The following is a 22,653-nucleotide window of genomic DNA, read 5'->3' as shown; positions in this document are numbered from 1 at the left end:
TACTCAACAGCCCATGGAATCATCTCTAAAATAGACCACATAATGAAATACAAAACAAATCTTCAAGGTTTTTCTGGTGGTGGTGGTGGGGTTTTTTGGTTATTGTTGTTTTGTTTTGGTTTGGTTTTTGGTTTGTTTTGTTTCAAGACAGGGTTTCTCTGTGTAACAGTCCTTGTTGTCCTGGAACTCTCTTTGTAGACCAGGCTGGCCTCCGACTCATTGAGTTCCACTTGACTATGCCTCCCAAGTGCTAGGATTAAAGATGTGCACCACCACTGACCCAATCTGAGATACAAAACAAATCTTAGCAAATTCAAAAAATTGAAATAATTCCATTTATTTTTTCTGAACACGATGCAATAAAGCTTAAAACCAACACCCAATGAATCCCCAGTAATTACACAAACTCATGAAGATTAAACAACACATTACTGAAAGATGAATGAATCCAAGATGAAATGAGAAAGAAATTAGGAGATTCCTGGTACTAAATGAAAATGAAAACAAAACACACATACAACAAAAGTCTCTGTGACACAGTAGAAGCTGTCTAAACATGAAAAGTTATAGCTCCAAAGCACTCACATCGAAAAAATTTAAACACAGAAACACATGGCTTAATGATACAACTTAAGAATTTGGAAAAACAAGAACAAACCAAACACAGTAGATGGGAAGAGAAAATTAAAATCAGAGCAAAAATTAATGAAAAAGAAACAAAGAAAACAATACAAAAAAATCAATGAATCTAAGAGCTGGCTCTTTGAGAAAGTAAGATTGATTGACAGACCCTTTGCCCAACTCACCAAAAGAAAGAGAAGACCCAAATTAATCAAAACAAAGATGATCAGGAAAATATTACAACAGACACCAAAAACATTAAGACTATTGTAAAAGAATGCTTTAAAAACTTGTAGTCCATTAAGTAGAAAATGGAAAAAATCAACAAATTTCTAGACTCATGCAAACCACTTATGTTAAACCAATAATAAATGATCAGGAACTTAAACAGACACATAACAAATAAGTAGTTAAAAGTCTTCAACTGCTTCTTATTACTGTAACAAAGAGAACTGAGTATTTTTTAAGTATCAGTTTATTCAGAAAAAAAGATATGTGTAAATGAAAAGAAAATTAAACAGCATATGCAGACCATAAAAGTGATGTCTTGCAAAATTAAATGGAGTCATTCCGACAGTGTGTTTAAAAGATTCCCTGGACTAACATGAAAACAACACCAGAGTTTGTAGGACTTGACTACATATGCTTGAATGCCTGTATTCAAAAATAAAAGGCAAAATATATACATGTATGAAACTGTCAGTGAATAAATTAAAATATTCTTTCTAAATACTGGAAATTCCCAAATCATTAACCAAACTTTTTAACATAAACTAGAAAGAGAAAATCAAGTCAAACCCAAAGTAAACTGAACAAAGGAAATAGAATTGAATTCAGGAAAAAAAATCATAAAATTGAGTTGGTTTTTCCAAAAGAAAAAATTAATTAAACAGATAAAATCCTACAGCCACACTGGTCATGAAACAGAGAAAGAAAATTAAAATTTCAAATGATCAGAATGCAAGAGATGGAATCATTATAGGTGTAACGAGAAAATATTAAAACCAGGCAGGTACACCACACACACCTGTTATCACAGCTCCTGGGATACCTTGGTGAGAGGAGTATGAGGTGCAGGCCAGCCAAAACTACATAGTGATACCCTGTTTCAGAGACAGAGCTGGAGAGAGGGGCTACAGGAGGAAGGGTTATTATAAGTAACACTAGGCCAACTAATAAGATACACAAACTTGTGGTCCAACTAACCAAAAGAAAGGAAGAGATGACCCAAGTTACCAGGAGCAGAGATGAACAGGAAACATTAAACTGATGTGGAATGTCCTTCTGTATATGTGTTGCTTTTATTGATTAATGAATAAAATGTTTTAGCCTATGGCATGAAAGAATATAACCAGGCTGGAAAAGACATACAGAGAGAGTAGGCAGAGTCAGGGAGATGCCATGTAGCTGCCAAAGGAAGCAGACACCATGGGGTTGCAGTTGCCCAAGAAGCAAGAGGTAACAAACCACAAGCGTCATGGTAAAATATAAATTATTAGAAATTGGTTAATTTATAATGTAAGAGCTAGCTAGGAATATGCCTAAGCTATTGGCCAAACATTGTTGTAATTAAAATAATTTTTTTGTGTGTGTGATTATTTGGGTCTGGGTGGCTGGGAAACAAACAAGCAGTCTCTGCTTACAAAATGGCACCCACAGTCTGGGGCATGAATCCACATAAGACCTAAAATGCTTAAGAAAAAAGAGGCTTCTAGACCCACAAAAACTGGAGCCAAATGCAGCTTCTTGGTAGCCACATTTTTTTCAGATAGGCTCTACTTGCAGACCACAAGCAGAGGCATGGCTCCTTTAAGAACAGCTTCCTGGTTTGTACTGGCAGCAATGAATGGCTCTGGCTCTACTGGAAGGTCCTTCGACAGAGCATTTAGGGTTTGTGAGCAGAGTGTTATACATTGATTAAGGGTAACATAGATCAGCTGTGTCCCTGGAGCTGGGGCAGTGAGCATGGCTTGTAGAACTAGTGGTAAATGTCCTTACACCATACTGAAAAGCTAAAAGAGGTGAAGCCAGAATCCAGAGCTACTGCAACCAAGCTGCTTACTATTTTAAAAATGCTTCTGGTCCAAAAATGATTACAGGTATGCAATAAAGACAGATTTGGACAGAAATAAACCTCTGAATAGATCATAGTGTGTTTGAAAAAAAATGTACATAGGCTTGGTAGAGAGAAGAAAAAGAGTATAGATGGTTTTAAAAACTAAAAGTTGACGAGACAGTAAAAGTAACATAAAAGAATACAGACAGTCATAGATTAAAGGAGTAAAGGGAGTGAAAAAGAAATAAGCCATGTAAAGATGGAAAATACATAGAGTATGGATTATGCATATTATCGTGTTTTCTTTGAATTTTTTGACTATGAATAGCTAAGTACAGAGAGACATTTCATTGTATGGGCTGCTAAGCTAAACCAACATGTATATTTTAAAGGTATCTTGACTTCAGAATTGGAGTCTAAGAATATGTTACTTCAGAAAAGAGGTTCTCTTTTTGTTTCCACAGAGGATGGGAACCTATGGATTTCTTTCAGGCTAGTGTGATTTGATGGAACAAGACCCCCTGAAAGGTCTCCATGAACCCTAAAAATACTTCACCCAATAAACAACCAGAAGCAGTTTAGAGAAAACTATGGCTAAATTTTCAAAATGATTATTTAAAAATGTTTGTTTTCATTTAAAGAGGGACATGATTTAGAGATGAATACTTTGCATTGGTATGAATCTTGGTTTATTGATACAAATTTAGGGTCAGTTTTGTTATATGTATAATTCTACTCTCATTTACAATATTATATTTGTGCAACTCATTTTAAAATGTAATATATAATTAAAAATTACAGATTAATAGTCATTTGTAATTGTCAAACTTGTAGTCATGTCATTTAGGTTTTATAGATATATATAGATATATTTCGGTTAGATAGATAGTCTTTAATGCTTCAAAGACCTATAGAATATGGCATTTAAAATGGTTTAAGAACTTCAACATTTCTCAATAGTTAGATGTGTCTGCTTCTGGCAACACCAGTTACTTCAGAGAAGTAGATGGGCATCGAAGAAACTTGTTATGAAATTTGTATTCAATGTGACAAGGCTAGCCATTTGATCAAGAAACTGTTCTTGCCTGGACTGCTTGATGGTATGCTGAATGAACTGGATATGCAGGACCCACAAAAAAAAAATGACTGCTAAACTTTCAAAAGATGGATGGTTTTTCAGGGTTCTTTCTTCACAGAGAAAACTGCCAGACATTCTGCAGGACACAGAAGTAACTGAAAACTGTCAATATAGGCAAAACAGTTTTTGCATGGAAAAGTCTGCAAAATACTATGGGCTTGTAAGTTGAAGATGGATGCCTACATATTACAGAAGAACTCTGGGTGACTGTCAAGACAGCAAGATGCCTCTGTCATTTCTAGAACTTTGGAAGTTGCTTACAATGTACTTCTTGTTTACTTAGATAATAGTATATCCTTCTGGAGTCTGTGATGGAGTTAAGACAAATAGCCATAGTTGTAGTTTTCCCTAGTTTTGATAAAAGATAAATTAGATATGAAACTTTAGACTCACAAAGAAATATTGTAACTGTGATTCTTGCTTGATAATTGTTATGTTATATGTAATTTTACTATGTTAAAACGAAAACCTTTCATTTTAGTTAGACAGAAAAGGGGTGATGATACAGGATGTCCTTCTGTCTATGTGTTACTTTTATTGGTTAATGAATAAAGCTGCTTTGGCCTATGGCAGGGAAGAATATAACCAGGCTGGAAGAGATATATAGAAAGAGTAGGCAGAGTCAGGGAGATGGCATGTAGCTGCCAAAAAAAGGCAGACACCATGGAGTTTCCCAAGAAGCAAGAGGTACCAAACCACAAGCTTTGTGATAAAATATAAAATAATAGAAATGTGTTAATTTAAGATGTAAGAGCTAGCTAGGAATATGCCTAAGATATTGGCCAAACAGTGTTGTAATTAATATGGGTTTTTTTGTGATTATTTGGGCCTGGCTGACTGGGAAATGAATAAGTAGTCTCCACTTACATTAAACAAAATAGATAGTCTTTAAATTCAGAAACAGTCAAAGACCATTTAACAATCTGATAATCTAAAAAGCCCTATGACTATTACAGATGCTTAATATGTAGTTAAAAACTTTACCAAAAAGATGGGCTTATTGGATAATTTAACTGAGTATGTAATGTTGAAAGGTTATCAACTTTTTAAAAACTCACAAAGAAAACTGAAGACATATACCCAATGTAGCCAATTATCCTGGGATAACCCTGTTACCCAAACCAAAGTTATGTCAATAAAGGAACTGAAAACAATGCCCCAGGAACACAGGTGCAAAAGGACTAGCAAAATTAATATCATTTGTAAGAGTACATAAGTGGACAAGTGGCGTTTATCCCAGTAATGCAGGTTTAATGCTCAAAATGTTAACTCTGACATTTTAAAATCAATTAACAAGGTAAAGAAGAAAAACCATCTAAATTGGTGCACAACAATATGGACAAATATCCTATTAATGATGAAAGACAAAGTACTTTCTACCAGGAGCAATAAAAGAAAAACAAAGACGCTGTGTTCGGCCTCCATTATAGTTCAAAGAAAACGTGGAAAGATGCCTGCCTTCATGGCTTCTATTTAACACAGTACTCAGTGTTCCAGCCAGTGTAATCAGGCAGAAAAAGTATAAAATAGATCCAGATTGAAAATGAATAATTAAAAATCCATCGTCAATACCATCACTTACATAAAATATTATCAAAAACTTTCAAAAGCAAAAGTGAGTTTGGCAAAATTGTGAAATATAAGACCAAGGCTTCACACACACACACATCCATACACACAGAGAGAGAAAGAGAACAAGAAGGAGATTTACTATTTTAAAGTGACTACAATCACAACAAATTTTAAAACTTTGATATGCATTTTCAATGTGAGATACACATGTAACCAGAGATATTCAAGACATGAGTGCTGAAAACTACAAAGAATCACTGAGGTCAAAATGACCTAAAGCTAGACATACACCACTTCTAATGAATCAGACACCTAGTTGTGGATAAGATGTCAATTTCCCACAACTGGCATGCAGATTCGGAGCAATTCTGTTCCAAATCCCAGAAGGCTTCTGTGTAAAAAACTGAAATCTGAAACTAAATTTATATATAAATGCAAAGAACATAAAATAGCCAAATCATTTCTTGAAAAACGAAGGATTTCTTTTATGCATGATTTCACAGCTTATAACGTTTCGGTAGTCGAGATGGATTTAGTATTGGCATGGAGACAGACAGAAATAGAGCCACACACACTGTGGGTCTGTATAGGCAATTAGCTTTTGACAAATGTTAAGGTAATTCAATAGAAAAAAAGTCACAATTTTACCAAAAAAAAATGATAGAATTTTTTTGATATTTACACAGGAGAGAAAAATTCAATCCTTTCCTATCCCCATATACAAAAAGTACCTTCAAATGGGCCCTAGAGCTAATGTAGAGACGAAAAGTGTAGAAATTGTAGCAGAAAACAAGAGACAATGTCTTAGTGATAGCTTGGGTTCTGGGGGAAGAGCAACCTTTAGCTACAGAAGGAAAAAGTCAAATATTTGATAAAAATTTTTAAAAACAAATCTGTGCACCTCTGACAACAGTCATGACAGTAAAGGGGCAAGATGCCAGTGGGAAAGGGGGTTCACAAAAAACATCCAACAAAAGACTAGAACACACAGCGAGAGTTTACGTCACAGTAAGCAAACAAATCAATTACTGCGTTCTATGAAGGGCCCTGATAGGTGAGTCCAGATGAACACATGGAAGGTCTCCTAAGAACTTGACTCAATACTCACTAACCTCACAGCAACACTCACTACAGAGCCACCAATGTGCCTGGATCAAGACTGAGCCTCATGCACACAGATGCAGAAGCAGAACAGCTGATAGACTCACAAACCATAGATGGTCCCCGAAAGTCATGGGGTGACATCATCAACAATGTCACAGGATGCTGGCATTTAATGTGAATTAAACAATATTCACAGAAGGACTTTTACACGAGTGTGCCCTCAGGCTCCCTTGGACTAACCCAAATCAGAAACAATCTAAACGGCTTTCAGCTTGTGAGCAGATAAGCAAGTCAAGATAGATGTCTTTATTCCTCCCGGTACAATGTTACTGTGTGTCCACAACAGGAGCCAAGGGGAGATGCCACTGACTCGGTTATTAAAACCCTAAAGTAAAAGGGAGGAATACTTACTGGCACCTGGAGTCCCTGAGTCGTCGTTGTCGTCTTCTTCTTCTTCTTTGACAGGCTTCTGTTCTTGGTTAGGAGTTTTGCTTTGATCCATGTTGAGCCTGTCTCTGAGGCTCTTGCGTGGCCTGGCAGGGAAAGAGTGTGCATGTGAATGCTGGAGGCTGTGTGGGGAGACAATTCTGTTTTCAAGAGAGGGCTGGGGTAATGAGAAGAACCATACTACCCTTAACAACCACAGGCATTTGCAGAAGAGAAGCAATGCTAACGACCACACTTTTAAAAATGTTTCCTCCTCACCAGCCAAAAATGGATCTTTATCACCCCTCAGCCCTCACGATTCGGGAATCAAGGAGGAAACAAGAAAGGTGGCTAGAAAGACTGTGATAGACAGAGATGATGGATAACTCTGAGGAGGCGGTGCTTCCGGACAAAGCAGGGTTACCGCACATAGGAACTCGCATGGCCTGGGACAGCGGGTACAAGACTTGCCAGAGTTCATGCGAGACAAAAATGCCAGTAAGAAGGGGAGGTAGACCCTAAGTTCCACCCCTAATTAAGGACCTACTGCAAGTGATAGATGCCAAGAGATGAGGGAAGAATCCCTTTTCTCCAATGTAGTGACACTGGATAAATCAACCGAATCTCAGGCAGGGCAAGCCCCAGGGAGTAACACAAACAACTCCATGGTTCTAGTGTGTTTTGTTCTGTTTCAGGTTTGCTTTTGGTTTGGGTTTGTTTGTTGTTGTTGTTGTTGTTTCTGTTTGTTTGGAGAGAGAGAGAGAGAGAGAGAGAGAGAGAGAGAGAGAGAGAGAGAGAGAGAGAGAACACGAAGTTGTGGGGGAAGTTGTTCAGGGCGGGGGGGAGCGGGGAGAGGGAAGAGGATACATCAAAAATATGTGGCATGAAAAGTTTTAAAAATAAAAAATAAGAGATCTCATGAGTGAGAAAATAAAAATAAATGGAAAGCATTTGCTCCTTACTGTTGTTCTTCCAGATCTTCCTCAGTTTCTCCTCCTTGTGGAATCTAAAGCTATGGCTCCTGAGGAGAGGTCTGTCTCTACAGAGAGGACTGATGCAAAAAGGCCTTCTCGGCTGCGCCCATGGTCCTGCCACTACTGAGCGCTCACTACTCTGGGACGATGTTCTTGAATTATCCAGTCCCAACCTGCCTCCTCTCTGGAGGGGGCATTCTTCATTGCTGCACGTAGATGGCAAGCAAGTTTTCCACTTTTTTTCGAAACTGAACACATCGGTTTCATCACTTTCAGAAAAGGCCCAGTTCACGTATCCACCCTCGGCTTGCATGCTGATGGCTCGGGAAGGAAGCGAGGTCATTGTCAAGGGAGCAGGTAGGCCACTAAGCGTGAGTGGATCTTCTTCGGCCTTGTCATGTTCGCCTGACATCTGTGTGGCTGCCTCATGTGGCTCCTTGTGTTCTGCTACCAGTGCCTGGTGGGAGGCAGCAGAGGTCTGCACAGGCAGATGGATAGTGATATCATGTTGGCATACATGTTCCAGTGCCAGGTCATCTATGTCGGCTTCTTCAGATGATCTGAAAAGAGGCGGGGGCCTTTCAAAAGAGAAAGGAACTTGTTTTCCAGAAGACGGGACCAGGAGAAACTGACCATACTTAGAGTGTGCTTGTCTGACCTGGGACACCCCAGAAGCAACTGGGTCCATTTCTTGTTCCTCCTGGTCTTCTCTTACACATGAGGCCTCTCCCTTACCGTGTGTAATCTCTAGCAAGGCTCCCGTCTGCACTCTCGGGGGAAGCTGGCTTCTGGCAAGACTCCGCAGCAAAGAAGGGGGCATGCTGTAGCACTGAAATTTCTTCTTCCCACAGCTTCCCGTGCTGCTGAGAACATTTGTGCAGATGACATTGGTCCAGCTGTGGGGACGTTTTCTGCAAGTGGAATGCTTTCTGTTGGCCAGAAGAACCTCATCTTCCTGCAGCGTGTCAACAGCGGAAAGGACCTTCAGGGTGTCAACAGTCAGGGCAGAGAGGTCCTGGAGGTGGCCCACCTGGCTGTCCAAGGATAGTAGCGAGTCCTTTATAAAAGATACTTTTTCATTCATCTCTTTCAGTTGGAAGAACATCTCTGAAACCCTAGTGGTGAGGACAGGAAGAAAGCCAATAACCGCATTAATCTGTTGGACTTGGTTTTGCTCTCTGTTCAATTTGCTTCCGCCCATAAGTGACAACTAAATCGTACCTGCCTCCCAAATTTAGCCTGCCTCCTATGTCCTTCTCTCTCTCTAACACAGTACATGTTCTAATCCCAGGTGATCTTACTTCCCTCTCTTCCCACTTCAACTCCAGGTAGGAATGCTGTAAATCTAAATTCCCAGCCCTGATATCTTTCTACTATCTCAGGACCGAGTTTCCAGCTGCCTGCAGGTTACCACTGCAATTATTGATGGGCCAGCCCATTATTATTCTCTAATGTGGTCATCTTATTGCATGACAAACACTGGAAGATCTTCTTTTGGACAATCCTGGTGAGAGGAAGCTCGAAGAGAAAATCAAAATGATGGAGACAGAAAACACCTTCAACCCTATAGTTCAAATATACATCTCACACCCCAAATAAAATCCATTTTAGGACTTCAATAGTCAGAAAAGAATAAGGCAGAATTTCTAATTATTTTGAATACACGAACCCAAAATTATGATATATAGCTATTGATTTATGTAAAAACAACACGGCACATTCTATAGTAGACTCATTTAAGAACAAACTGCAAATAAATGGGATTGGGATAACAATTCCTTTACAGAGAGGGAAGAAAAAAATAAAACCTTGTTTGCTAAATGTTTATCTCTATATATCACTATAAACATCTCCAGTAGGGGTGTTATAGTTCCTTCAAAACAACAATGTTTTGTGTTAATCTTAACACAAGACCCTTATTTCGTTCTTTACACAAGTAGTCAAGTTAAAATCATTTCATTTACTAACCCCTACTTGAAGACAAGCAACATAAATATGAAAAAAAAGTCTTTCTCAGTCCATACATTGTAATTTGTATGTGTGTTTTCAGTGGCTGACCGTTCAGTCTTGTGTGATCTTTGCTAGGGAAGACTATTTCTCCTGCTCTAAGTCTTTGGTGGTTGCCTAGGGTTTAGGCCTCCTGAGCTTTTGCCTTTCTGTATTATCGTGTCTATTAAAGAAAAGAAGAGGCCCCAAATTTGAAAAAGAGGAGGGGCAAAGTATATAGGAGTAGTTGGAATAGTGTTCGACAGGAACCAATAGGCTCCTATTCCGGGCAAAAAGCAGACAGTACCACCTACTTGGTTCTGATTGTTTGGATACTGGGAGCCAAAATGGAAATCAGTCAGGCCCAGTTAAACATAAAGTTTTGCCTGTCGGTTTTGTGTACGTGGATGGTTCTGTGGTTTCTGGTGTGTCTGTTGGTTTTGTTGCAAACATGGGAGCCAAGACAGAAATGGGGGTCAGGCTCAGTGAAATGCATGAATGATGGTTGACCCCACATGTTTTGTTTCTGACCGGTCTCCTTTGAGTGTGTGGGCTTTCTGTGTTCTGTGTTTACTGGTTTTGTTTCTGTTGTCTCTGCCACTGTTGTTGGCCACCAGCCGCCACTAACACACTTGCCATGGCTGCTTTGACACACAGACTTCAGAATGTCTTATCTCTGAGCTTTTTGGTCACTGGATTCTATTTAGCAGGAATCCAAATGTCTTTTGAGTGCGAATAATATTAAAGCTATTTTATGCTGTCTTGCTTTCTTGAAAAGCTGGTTCTGGGGTTGGGTTTGGGTTTTCTCTCTTCTCTAGAGCCAAGCTTGCTTATTTCAAAGTTTTTCTCTGTCCTGTCTCAGGAGAGCAACAACAGATGTACAAGATATTTTGAATTAGAATAGATTTGTGTATGATAATTCTCATCCTGAAAACAAACTCATAAAAACAAGGTTTAGAAAGATAGGACTTAAAAAGCAATGCTTGTTTAATGGGGTATTAAAGCTGTTCTCATATAAGAATACTTAGGTACTTATATACAGGGCAGGTTTAATAGGCATTTTTATACAAGAATGTACCTCATGTTGACAGCCAAACTTTTAATGTAAGAATCACCTAAGTGATATGTGTTTTAAAGACATGAAGGGGTCATGGAGAACAGCTGAAGCTTGGCAGTGTGTGACAGAGGCTGGAGTCCCTAAAGAGAGCCCAGGAGAAGGACTTCAGCAGTTTTGAAAATGCCAGTGCTACGTGATGGCCACCAGAAACAACAGCCACAAAGAAAGGAGCCGGCTAGGACCTAGAAGACAGGTTTGTATGCTACTGAGGGTGGAGCTGGAAAGGTGACCCGAGCCCCTTATACGAGAGGGTGAGCACAGAATTGCTTGCATTGCCGAACTTTGATTTTGCCTTGTCTACTCTGTGGTTGTGCCCTGATTTCTCCCTCTTGTTATAAAATAGGGTACTCAGGGTTTTTTTTTTTTTTTTTTAATATTGTAGGAGCCCGCAGCTGGGAGATTTTAAACTTTTTTAAAAGGAAATTTTGAAGTGTTGCCAAATTTTTTTTAATTAAAAAACTGGATATTTTCTTTAAATATTTAAATTTATAAGATTATGGGACATTTCAAGTTTATAAGATATATTACATTGCCATGTAATCTTTGAAAAATAAGTAAAAACAATCAGACAGACAGACATAGAAACAGACAGACAGATAGATATAAAGAAAGAAAAATGAGTTGGGGTCACAACTATGAGCACCAAACACTAAACACTAGAAACTGGGATATTCCTATCTTAAGATGCAGTGAGACAATGACCTAATCAGTCTTGCAAAGAGTCTATAGAAAGTCACTCCTTACCCGAGTCTATTCAAGCGAACAGTCTCTAACTTGAGAATGTAAGTCTAGCTTCTTTGTCTTGCTAACTTTGTTAAGCATCAGCTATTTTGAAAGACTGAGTCATACAAGAAACTGTGATATTCTGTAATGGTACCCTATTTAATCACCAGGAAATAATGTTGCCAGTCTCCCTATGGATTATACTTAAGACTTAAAGTTTTATTCTAATACTAAAAGGGCTTTAACTCAAAAATTGTTTTTCTTTTAAGGCTAAGCTTAACAGGGATAAAAATGCAAATCCTAATCTTATAAAAGCCACTAACTTATTGTAAACTGTTAAAGATGTTTAAGACATGCAAGTTAATAGTCATATTATGAATTATCATATTTTTTAATTTGTTGAGAACTCTACTTGCAATTATGCTAAGTACCGATGTAAGTAATTACAGGAATAAGGTTTATTTAGCCTCCTGTATATTTTCAAGCTTAAGCCTAGTAATAACAAAAAGTAAATTTTATTCGAAATCAGATATACATTTTGTTGTTGTTTGTTTTATTTTTCAAGACAGGGTTTCTCTGTGTATTTCTGGCTGTCCTGAAATTCACTTTGTAGACCAGGCTGGCCTCGAACTCACAGAGTTCCATCTACCTCTGTTCTCCTGAATGCTAAGATTAAAGGTGTGTGCCACCACACTCAATGAAATCAAGTATACTTAATTTATGGCACTCAAAACTTTTCAGAAATCTGATGAATATGGCATGTAAAATGTTGAATGAAAAAAAAAATGCTTCCTGTGATAGACAAAAATGCCAGATCCTAGAAGCAACCCTAACGTCTCCAAAGAAAACAAAAAACAAATTGTGCGTAGACCTGGACTGTGGTGCCACTATCAACTGGGAACAACTTCTTTTCTTCATGCCTCACCATGAAGGACTGCACAAACTGTGGACACTTGAATTGATTGTCTTCCTCGTCTAAGTCAAGGTAGACCCATTTTTCCAAGTTCTTCATGCATAGTATAATCTCTCAGACCGTCTGAGTCTGGCAGGCAAAGACCAATGCTGTCCTGTGCAACAGCCAACGACTACAACCTCTGCCCCCAATGAAGACATACAGACCACAGGAGCCTCACAGGTAGCAGCTAAGTCTCTGTCATTTTAACCACTGCAAAGGCCCTTGGTTTGTGTTTTCTGCTATAATTTATCCCTCTCAGGTCTCTCATGGTGTTGATGGCTAACTGTAGCGCTGTCAGTTGGGCAGCAGTGGGGAACCAGCTCCTTCCTCAAGGCTGCAGCTACCTTGTTAGTTCATTTCACATGTAAAGACCAAGCCTTGATTTTTCTAGCGCTACTAGATCTCCTTCCGAGAAAGGCAGACAGATTTGCCTTGCTAACAGGCTTCATTTTAAAAGATAAACATGTTTCAGATGTAACTCTTTACCATTCCTTTATTTAAAAAAAAAAAAGGAAAAACTTGTTTTGCAATGACTGCTGTCAGTAACTAACTTCTTGTGCCTCGTGGTAAATGATTAGATGGAAATAAAAAGATGTGAAGCTTAAGTAAGTTGTGAGGGTCTAAAAAAAAGGGTTTTAAGATGTGTAAATGCAAGTTATAAAAGTCTAAGGAAGTTATTTAAGGTATGTGAAAAACAAGAACTCTTTGAGACTTCTTTCTCCCTCTATGTTATTGTTATACTAAGGTTTCAGAGTGTTTTTTGTTTGTTTTTGTTTTATATTTGTTTGTTTGTTTGTTTGGGGTTTTTTGAGACAGGGTTTCTCTGTGTAATAGCCCTAGATGTCTGGAACTAGCTCTTGTGGACCAGGCTGGCCTCAAAGTCACAGAGATCTGCCTGCCTCTGACTCCCATGTGCTGGGACTAAAGATGTGTGCCACCACTGCCCAGCCAAGGTTCAGAGTTTTAACATCAATCAATGAAGTTATAACAAGATGGTAAAGTACTGACTATATCATAATCACAAGCTTAAAATTTTAATTTCCTTTGGTTGTCTTCTTAGTATAGACTTAAAGGCCCTTCTCATTGGACTGAAAACATCTCTGTCCAATTTATAGATCTAGCCCTCTGGAAAGAGAAAAGAATGCTCATGCTTTATAACCCAACACCATATCTTTTGCTATGACTCAAAGGTTTGAGCCTATTGCAGGTGTTTTACAGACATTTGGTAGTTGCTTTGTCTGCATTGTAGATTTCAATACAGATTATAAACAATGATAATATTAATATATCTAAAACTTTTACCTCTTTTGTAAACAAAAAAGTCATGTTAGCTTCAGGAAGTTAAGGAATCCTGACTCGAATCTATATCTCAGAAAGTCTTAGGGCTCCTCTCCTCCCCCGACTACCAGGACCATGGGACTGGAAGTTCCAAATATAGGATTCCCTTTAATTTTCTTAATTCAAACTTCTACCCTTAATCTATATCTATCCAGCAGATTTCCACTTAGCTAAGAGACATCATGCAGGCATCAGCTGAGGACTACAAACCGTTCCAATATTATGAAAGACACTATGTCAGCTCTTGGTAGTCCTGCAAAACTGTAGAGCCCCGAACTTGCTAAAAGTTGATGTCAACCAGTTTAGCCAATGTGATTGTTCCCTGTCTCTTAAGTTGGGTCAGTTAACCATAAGCTTCTGATGAATACCCCATTGTTCACATCTCCTCCTGGCCTTTGACTAGCATTTCAACCTTTTTGGACCCTGGTAGCACTGTCCTAATTTCAGCAGAAGGTAGATACAAAACTGAGTATGTCACCCATTATCCTCAACAAAAGGCTGAAATACTAGGTTCAAAAGAAACTTCCAGGCAAAAGGGGACAAAATGGCTACATATTGTGCCTATTGGCACACCAGAAGTCATGCTGGCCTTCAGGCTCATTATCAAAAACGGTACCTTCTGAAACTAAATTGACCTGGATATATCAGTAGATTCATTATCTGAAACCATGTGACAGGGCACTCAGCCTGCTCTATGCAGAAGAAGGAGGTTATTGTATGGCTTTAAGAAAAAAAAAATGTTGTTTCTATGCAAACCACTCAGGAATCAGCTGGATAATCCGGACCCAAGACGAGAGACGTAGCTGGTTCCTATTATCAGTTTCAGTCTCCTTCTAGATAATAACTCTGATGTCAGCCATCACAGGGCCTTTGGCCCTTCTGTTTCTGCTAATTACTGCTGGCCCTTGCATCATTAATGCCAACACATAAATTCCCATATGGGTGCCATTAAGCTGATGATTATTAGATTCTAATAGGAACCGGTTACCTACCACAGAGTTAAGGATTTGACTCAGGAAACAACTCAAGGGGCGAATGCCATAGTTACAGTTATGTTTTAAGTTTAAACTAGTATGCCTAAGAGATCTATAAAACAGAAATGCCTCTAACCTGTAAGCCCCACTAGCCCAAGGACAGATAACTTCCTGGAATGCTAGGGGCTGGTGTTCACGTAAGGTAGCGAGCCAAGTGTTTTCACTTCTGTAAACAAACTTGTTTGCCCCAGCTGCACCGGATGTGCTTGATCACGTGTAGGCAGGTAGTACATAGGCAGGAATGTATGCTTGGACATTCACTCCTATGTCAGGATGTATGCTTGCCCTGATTGGATGAAGGTGGGATGTATGTAGCCTTGTGGGTTTTGCCTGTATAAGCACCTGACTAATGTAATTAGGTACCGTACTCTGGGAATCAGTAGTATGGACCCTGCCAGTATCCGTTGTCCTGACCAGTATTTAATTACTTCAAATTTGGATCAAAATTTGTGGTGGCATTCTTATTCCCACCAGGTGGAATTCATTCTCTCTCTCTCTCTCTCTCTCTCTCTCTCTCTCTCTCTCTGTGTGTGTGTGTGTGTGTGTGTGTGAGTATGTGTCTGTCAGTCTCTGTGTGTCTGTCTGTCTCTCTCTCTCTAACTTCTACTTATGGATAAAGATATACGCTCTCAGCTACTGGTCCAGCACCATGCTTGCCTGCTTACTGCCATGCTGTTTGCCATACCAGTCATGGACCCGTCTTCTGAAACTGTAAGTACACAGTAAGTCCTTTTCTTCTGTGTGTTGCTTTGATCGTGGTGTCTTATCATAAGAATACCAAAGACAGAAGTAACTGAGATAGAAGTTAGTACCAGGAAGTGGGATGTTGCTTTGACAGGCCTGACCATGTTGATTTTTGGACTTGGCAGTTGAAAGCTGTAAGCAGGGCTTAACAGATCATCCTAGTAGGAGCATGGAAGACTGTAGGGCTAAGAGAAATGTGAACTATGAGGGTCCAGCTCAAGAAGTTTTAGAGGTAACAAATCAGCAACTTAAGCTTTGGCAAAAAAAAAAAAATCTAGCTAAATTGAAGGGGTTTGTGTATTTATTTGGCAGATGTATCAAAACACAAGACAACCTACTATTTACTCTTTTATGTGGTTATTGATAAGCCACTCTTATTCAGGTCTACAATGAAAAAGGGCAAATGTGACAAAATATATATATACAAAAGGCACAGTTTGAGGAGAAAAAAGAGCACCAGGAAATTTAGTGTTGGAGTCAAGGGTTGGTCTGAGAGATGACAGGCCTAATGAATAAAGGGACTGGTGTCCTCAAGGAAAAACCCCACCAAGCTAAGCTTCCAACATGTAGGAAGGAAAGTATCAACAAATCAAAGCTTTTGCAAATATAATTCAAGGAGGGAGAGATTCCATCCCAGGCCGGCAACAGAACTTGGCAGTGTGTGACTTTAACGTCATGAAGAATACATGAATGAAGGAATTGTCAGTTCTTCTACAACTAAGAAAAGCTGCTGGGGCCAGGCATGTGCAGGGAGTTCCCTGTATGGAGGCCCAGAGTGGTCATTGCTTGAAACTCTGAAAGTAAAGCCTGGATTGTGTTGTAGGCTCCATGACACTGAAGAGGCCAGAGCTATGGGCCATCTATAACTCCAGTTCCAGGGATCGGGCACTCTCTCTTCTGGCCTCTGCAGGCACACTATACATTCACATAAAAGCAAAATAAATAGTTTTGTAAAAGAATATTTCTGCAACTGGGGAGCTGAATCAACAGTCAAAGAACACTGACTACTCTTGCAGAGGACCCAGGTTCAGTTCCCAGCCCCCACATGATAGCTCACAACTGTCTGTAAATCCAGTTCCATATGATCCAATGCCCATTCTGCTGACCTCCTTGGACACCAGGCACGCATAAACTATACATAGTTATATGCAGACAAGGCATTTTTGCACATAAAATGAAAATTTTTGATAATGAGATGAAACAGAAAACCAATTAGGGAGGAAATCTACGCAGTGATTTCATAGCTGATATGGTCATCTGCAGTCTTGAGAAATAGCCCCATTCTTACTTCAGACTGGGAGAAGGAGGTTCACTCCTCAGAGAGAAGGGCACTCCGTTTTAGCAAGCACTTCCCCAAAACAGTGCTCAGTCTCCTGCCTCTAGCACAAGTCTAAAGCACAGGACTCAAGTGGCTTCCCACCCCTTCTTTCTGAGAGCATTGTAGATAGGAACTTCACAAATAAAGCGGGTGGTGTTTTTTTCATTTTCATTGTATTCTATAGGAGCAGAACCCCTTCTGGCTAATTTTGTATAAAATCCAGCTTCTGTAACTCACCCGAGGCTTAAAACACGCTTGCTGACCTTCTGAAACCTAGAATGTTCGAACTGGCAAGGACCGTGTAGGAAAGAGCACAAAGTATATGTATATTTTCCTCCAAATATGCTTAATTGGGCCGTCTCCATCCAGCGCCCCGTTTCATCTAATTCAAAAACAGTACGGTCTGAGCAGCGGTAATGGAGACTCATTAAGTTCCATTAGCTGCAGACACATCGCATGAATACAATAGGACCCAGCCACTAGTCCCAGCAACAGGTGGCATGCTACAATAGGAGCCTGTTAGACAAATAACCTGGTCGCCTGAAATGGGCCCTTCTCGCTTTTTACGGGAACTCATTTTCTAAAACACGGCGTCCTGTGAAGCGTATTTTAATTATGCTCCTAGACCACTGGCTGCATTAACTCAATGTAGCTTTTCAGTCATTCTGACACATAAAACAAATTCTTGCAACTGCAGTTTCCTCTGTGCAAGGTCTGAGAGGAGGAAAGACGGGCCTGGTGACTGTTTTACCTGTGGGGCCATTAGCCAGCATTCTTAAAAAAATGAGATAATAAGAAACACTATTATAATCAGCCTGAAAGTCCCGTCATGGAGGGCTCGGTATGAGCAAAGCTATACACGAAGGTTCCGCTCACACTGCTTTCTTTCAGCACATCGCAGGAAAGGGGTTAGGTCACGGATTCGATGTCACGTGCCTGGGCATCGAGCCAGACATTCGGCATCTGACCCCATCCCGGCAGCCAGCCAGCTCCCTCAGCAAATCGTCTGGGATCAAAGCATGTTTTTCTGGGGAAGCCGACGTGCTTCCCCAGACAAGGATAAGCCCCAGATGTTGCTCCATACATAGAGCCTCGGCCAGGAGACAGGAATTTGCTGAAGTTCAAACTGCACCGTGGCATCAAGGTGCCCATCGTACCCGTGCCGAAGCTTCCACAAAGTGTAGAAAGCGTGGCCCTTCCCAGGTCAGTGCTGAATGTGCTCAAGGGGAAAGGCTACCACGGGCATCTTTCCCCACAGACTAGGGAGAAAGGAAATGGGCAAACCCTGCGATGACAGCACCAGCAGATGTCCCTACTCAATACCTAAGGGCCTAGTGCTTGCCCTCTGTCCACACACAAAGTCATTTCCTTCTAGAAGGTAGATGGTTAACGCCCCTTTTGGAGGTAGCAAACGTGCAATGGCCTCTAAGATCTCCTAGCTAGTTCCAGGACAGGCTCCAAAGCCACAGAGAAACCCTGTCTCGAAAAACCAAAAAAAAAAAAAAAAAAAAAAAAAAAAAAAAAAAAAAAAAAACAAACCCTTTGCTCACTTACTTCCCTAGCACCCCTCATTTATGAGCTACCCCAAAATAGCCTCAACAAGGATGATGATATAAAATCATTGCGATTCGGGAAATTGCTAGTTAGAAAGTATACGATCATTGGAAGAAATTCTATTAGAAACTCAGAACCAAGTCCAAAACCCTTTAGGAGTGTCCATATTTTTCTCAGGAGTCATATAATCACGTAACATCTGTCCTCCCCACTGTTATTCCTTGGAAACTACAGCTCCCAGACTCCTCCTGGAGTATGAACACCTTGGCACGCTGGCGTGCCCAGGTGCGGGTCATTCCTCCCAGATAACCTTGCGCCCCCCCCCCCCCCGTTAAAAGCGAGCTTCCACGAGGTCTCGCTCTCTTGCCCCCTCTCTCTCACCCCCCACACTTGTGTGTCTCGCACACCCCATCCCTTATTGTGTTTACCTCTCCCCATTAAAGCGCACCCACGTGGGAGCCGCGTGTCTCGTCTCCTTCCTTTGCGCGTGTCTCGCCTATCCTGTGTTTGTCCACACACCTCACGCCGCCGATTTTAAAGGAATAATACCCACGAGTCTAAGAGAACTGAAGTGTCACAAAAGGGTCGGGGGACTGAGCGTATTAGGACATCACCACTGAAGCTCTTGTTTCTAACTCCCTTGGGTTCTTAGGTTCTCAAGTTCAAGAAAGATGGTGTGTGAGGGTTGGAGGACTGAAGGTCTTCGGACCATCACCACTGAGGTGCCTGTTGTAATCTTTGGTGTCCAAGTTCACACTCAGCATTGCCTTGACTTCTGATTACTACCCCCCCCCACACACACACCGTGAACACCTCTTGCGCCCCCTTGCGGCTTGCCTTTCCAGTCTTCTCCATACGTCCTCCCTCTTCTGCCAGGTTTACAGATGCCGGCACTACACCTCTCTGGCACGTGCCGCCTTTGTTCTACTTCTCTGTCACATTCTCTGCTGAAACTGGCATCAGACTCCCGTCCCCAGCCTCGTGGACATCTGTGGCTAACTGTGTCACGTGAATCCCATGGTCAAGTAATACGAGCCCTGTTGCTCGCCCACGCGTTTGTACACTGTCTCCTAATGGTGCCACTGTTTCCTGATAACTGTTGGGATCTGAGGCTCCATTCTGCCCTTAATTCCGACTAATCCCTACTATTCACGAATTATTCCTTTGTTCCACCCCCCTGCCACAGTGTGCTACACACCCTCTCGCACCTGGCATCCCTGGTTCCCAACTGACCCGTCGAATTCCACATTCGAATCTACCAGGCTCACAAGCCTTCCCATGCCACAGTGTGTGTAGACTCCTTCCTTAGCATAGGTAGAGTGAGGGGTCCTCCCCGACCTTGCCTGTATTCATAATCTCAGCAGGAGCCGCTCTGACCTCATCTTATCTCCCTCCAGGTCTTAAAGGGGAATTCGTATTTATGACGATCAATGCTGATATCAATTTGACAGGATTTAGAATCACCTTGGAAACATATCCCTGAGTTTACCTTTGAGACTGTTTCCAGCGAGTTCTAATTAAAGAAAATCTATTAGGAATGTGGGTGGTACCACCCCATGGGCAGAGGTCCCAGACCGAACTGAAAAGGAGAAACCAAACTGAACACCAGCATTCATCTCTCTCTGCTTCCTGATTGTGGATTCTGTGTGACTAGGTGTCTTGCTCCCCGGCTGCCACGTTTCCTCTTCTGTGATGTATTAAACCCTCAAACTTGGAGCAGAAATAAGTCCTTCCTCTCTTGCTTCTTGTCAGGGGTTTCATCACCGCAATGAGAAGTAACAAATACAGTATTTCAAAATAAAAATTTTTTTTACTCCTAATTTGTGATCTATTTTCCCAACTAAGTGATGTTGTATCTTTCTACCCACCTATGCCTGGCTCCTCCCTTTAACCCAGGCTGATCCACACAGTTCTAAGAGATTGGCCTATGTTCTCATCTATGCCGTAAGTAAGAAAACTGATGCTCAAAGCAGTTTGACACATTTCTCTAAGAACATAGAGTTACAGGAGCAGAAGCAGGGCTGTGTCCTGGCTCTGCCAGCTCCTAAGAACCGACACATCACACAAAGCCCAGCAGGCCCACAGCTGTCCAGAGAGACTATGCAGAATAAGGAGAGAGAAGGGTCACGTGGCTATGGTCTAAGGAGATTATTGAGGTGAATTATAACTTTATGGGTCCACAATCATCATTTGATAGTCAACAACTTCTCAGCACTAAGTTTGATCTGAAGTTCAACCAGCTGCATAAACACATCTTTATATAAACATATTATCAATAGAAAAATAGAGGACTACATAAATATGACATGCCTACTGTAAGCCATTTGGAAAGTTCCTGGTGTACGTTTATTTTAAGTGAAGTTGTGCTTAAGAAGTCACATCTATCTATGTGATTTGGGGGTGGGCATCAGAAAAAACACATATAATTAGATTAAACATTCTATAGTCAGTCTCATGTATATTCAAAACTGAAGGGATATATTTAACTTGTGTCAATTTGCTTCTACTTGCAAGAACAATTCCGTTTTTAAAAGTCCATAAAATCATGTGTACCCTTCCACACTTTAACACAATGCCGTACACATGCAATTATTCTAATGACACATCCACTAGGTTTCCTAATAAATCCCCTCTCTCCAACACATCTGTCATCGTTACTCAAAGCTCTGAATGGCCTTCCTACCCCTCCCCCCCCTTCCAGAAAGTTCAGGAACCACAAGCCCCCTCAGCCACAGCTTCGAGGCAAGCACCTGAGTGCTCACTGCTGTGCCCCCGCAGGCTTGTCCACTGCCCATAGTCTAAAAACTCAGGCAAGATCACTTCCAGAACCACACCCATTTATTTTGACATTTCCATAGATAACAAAGGCAGCTCACCGTGCCCCCACGCCCCATCTTTCTTTCCCTTCGCAGTCAGCTTGCTCACCTCAGCTGCCGCGCTTGCTGACTCAACCCCTCCTGTTCTCCCTCCTTGGCAGTGAGGTTGTCTCCAGCCACACCACCAGCAAATGCTGACCAGGGCCCGCTACAGAAATCCACCCTGGCAGTCAGCCACTGCCCTGCTTCTGCTGGGGTCTGCAGCTGTTGCTGGACCAGCATATGACCTGCAGCGACAGTGGGTGTCACTTCTCTGACTATGTCACTCCACCATGAGGCGCTGCTGGCTACCTCCTTGAGACCTCTCCTCTCCAAACTCCTCCCAGCAACCTCTCTGGGCCGAGTTATGTGAAGCAGAACGATCCAAAGCCCAGGCTGCAAGTTCTCTCTTCTTCATCTTTCCTTTATCCTTAAACTACCTCATCTTCTTCACAGCTTTTTATTTTATTGTTTTGTTTGGCTGTCCTGGAACTAGCTCTGTAGACCAGGCTGGCCCCAGTCTCACAGAGATCTGCCTACCTCCACCTCTCCAGTGCTGGGATTAAAGGCGTGCGCCGTAATGCCCAGTTCTTCATGGCTTTTATTACTGACCGACACTATGTTTTCTCGGTCTGCCTCCTTGATTATCTTGTGTTTTCAACTCCTTCGTTTCCCTTAACCCCTCCACATGTAAACACTGGAAAGTACATCAGACTAGGACCCTTGTCTCCCATCTCCTCCGATCTCTTGGAAATGGAAGACTGTTCAGAACACAGTAATATCCAATAAACAGATACTGATTGCATAAATCATATTGGATGCATGCTTCAAATTGTGCAGAGCTCAGACCTCTGCGGTTTGAAAGTGAGCCTTTCAAAAAGAATACTTTTAGACATTCTAGAACAATCGTGGTTTGGTAGCAGCTTTGGAATGGGAAAGAGGTACTTTACCGTTCTGATGTCACTCGGATTTGTTCCTCAAAACTACAGTTCAGCCCTTTCGTCTTCTCGTGGAAATATTTCTCCACACACTGTTCCTCAAAATCATAAAGCTTTTTCAGGTCCTCCTCGGTGAGGTAGAGCTCTGTGGAGATAAGCATGACACAGATAAAGGACCGCTCCTGGGGAGCTACACACAG

General features: G+C 41.1%; 1 protein-coding gene across 4 annotated transcripts in view; it reads right to left on the bottom strand.

The window, feature by feature from the left end:
- The window catches only part of Trpm6 (transient receptor potential cation channel subfamily M member 6), a 137,815-nt gene that overhangs the window by 37,186 nt on the left and 77,976 nt on the right, over positions 1–22,653 (bottom strand). For all 4 annotated transcript variants that reach the window (XM_050159951.1, XM_050159952.1, XM_050159933.1 and 1 more), the window contains exons 25-27: positions 22,466–22,598; positions 7,880–9,006; positions 6,903–7,024 (exon numbers count right to left, since the gene is read on the bottom strand). In XM_050159951.1, the coding sequence (XP_050015908.1) occupies positions 6,903–7,024; positions 7,880–9,006; positions 22,466–22,598 (1,382 nt within the window). The remainder of the gene's footprint in view (positions 1–6,902; positions 7,025–7,879; positions 9,007–22,465; positions 22,599–22,653) is intronic.

This window comes from Alexandromys fortis, unplaced genomic scaffold, assembly GCF_014885135.2.
Source record: "Alexandromys fortis isolate MF-2015 unplaced genomic scaffold, M_Fortis_MF-2015_v1.1 scaffold_10, whole genome shotgun sequence".
NCBI lineage: Eukaryota > Metazoa > Chordata > Mammalia > Rodentia > Cricetidae > Alexandromys > Alexandromys fortis.
The sequence above is the reverse complement of the archived record's forward strand: the minus strand, read 5'-3'. Positions and strand labels throughout refer to the sequence as shown.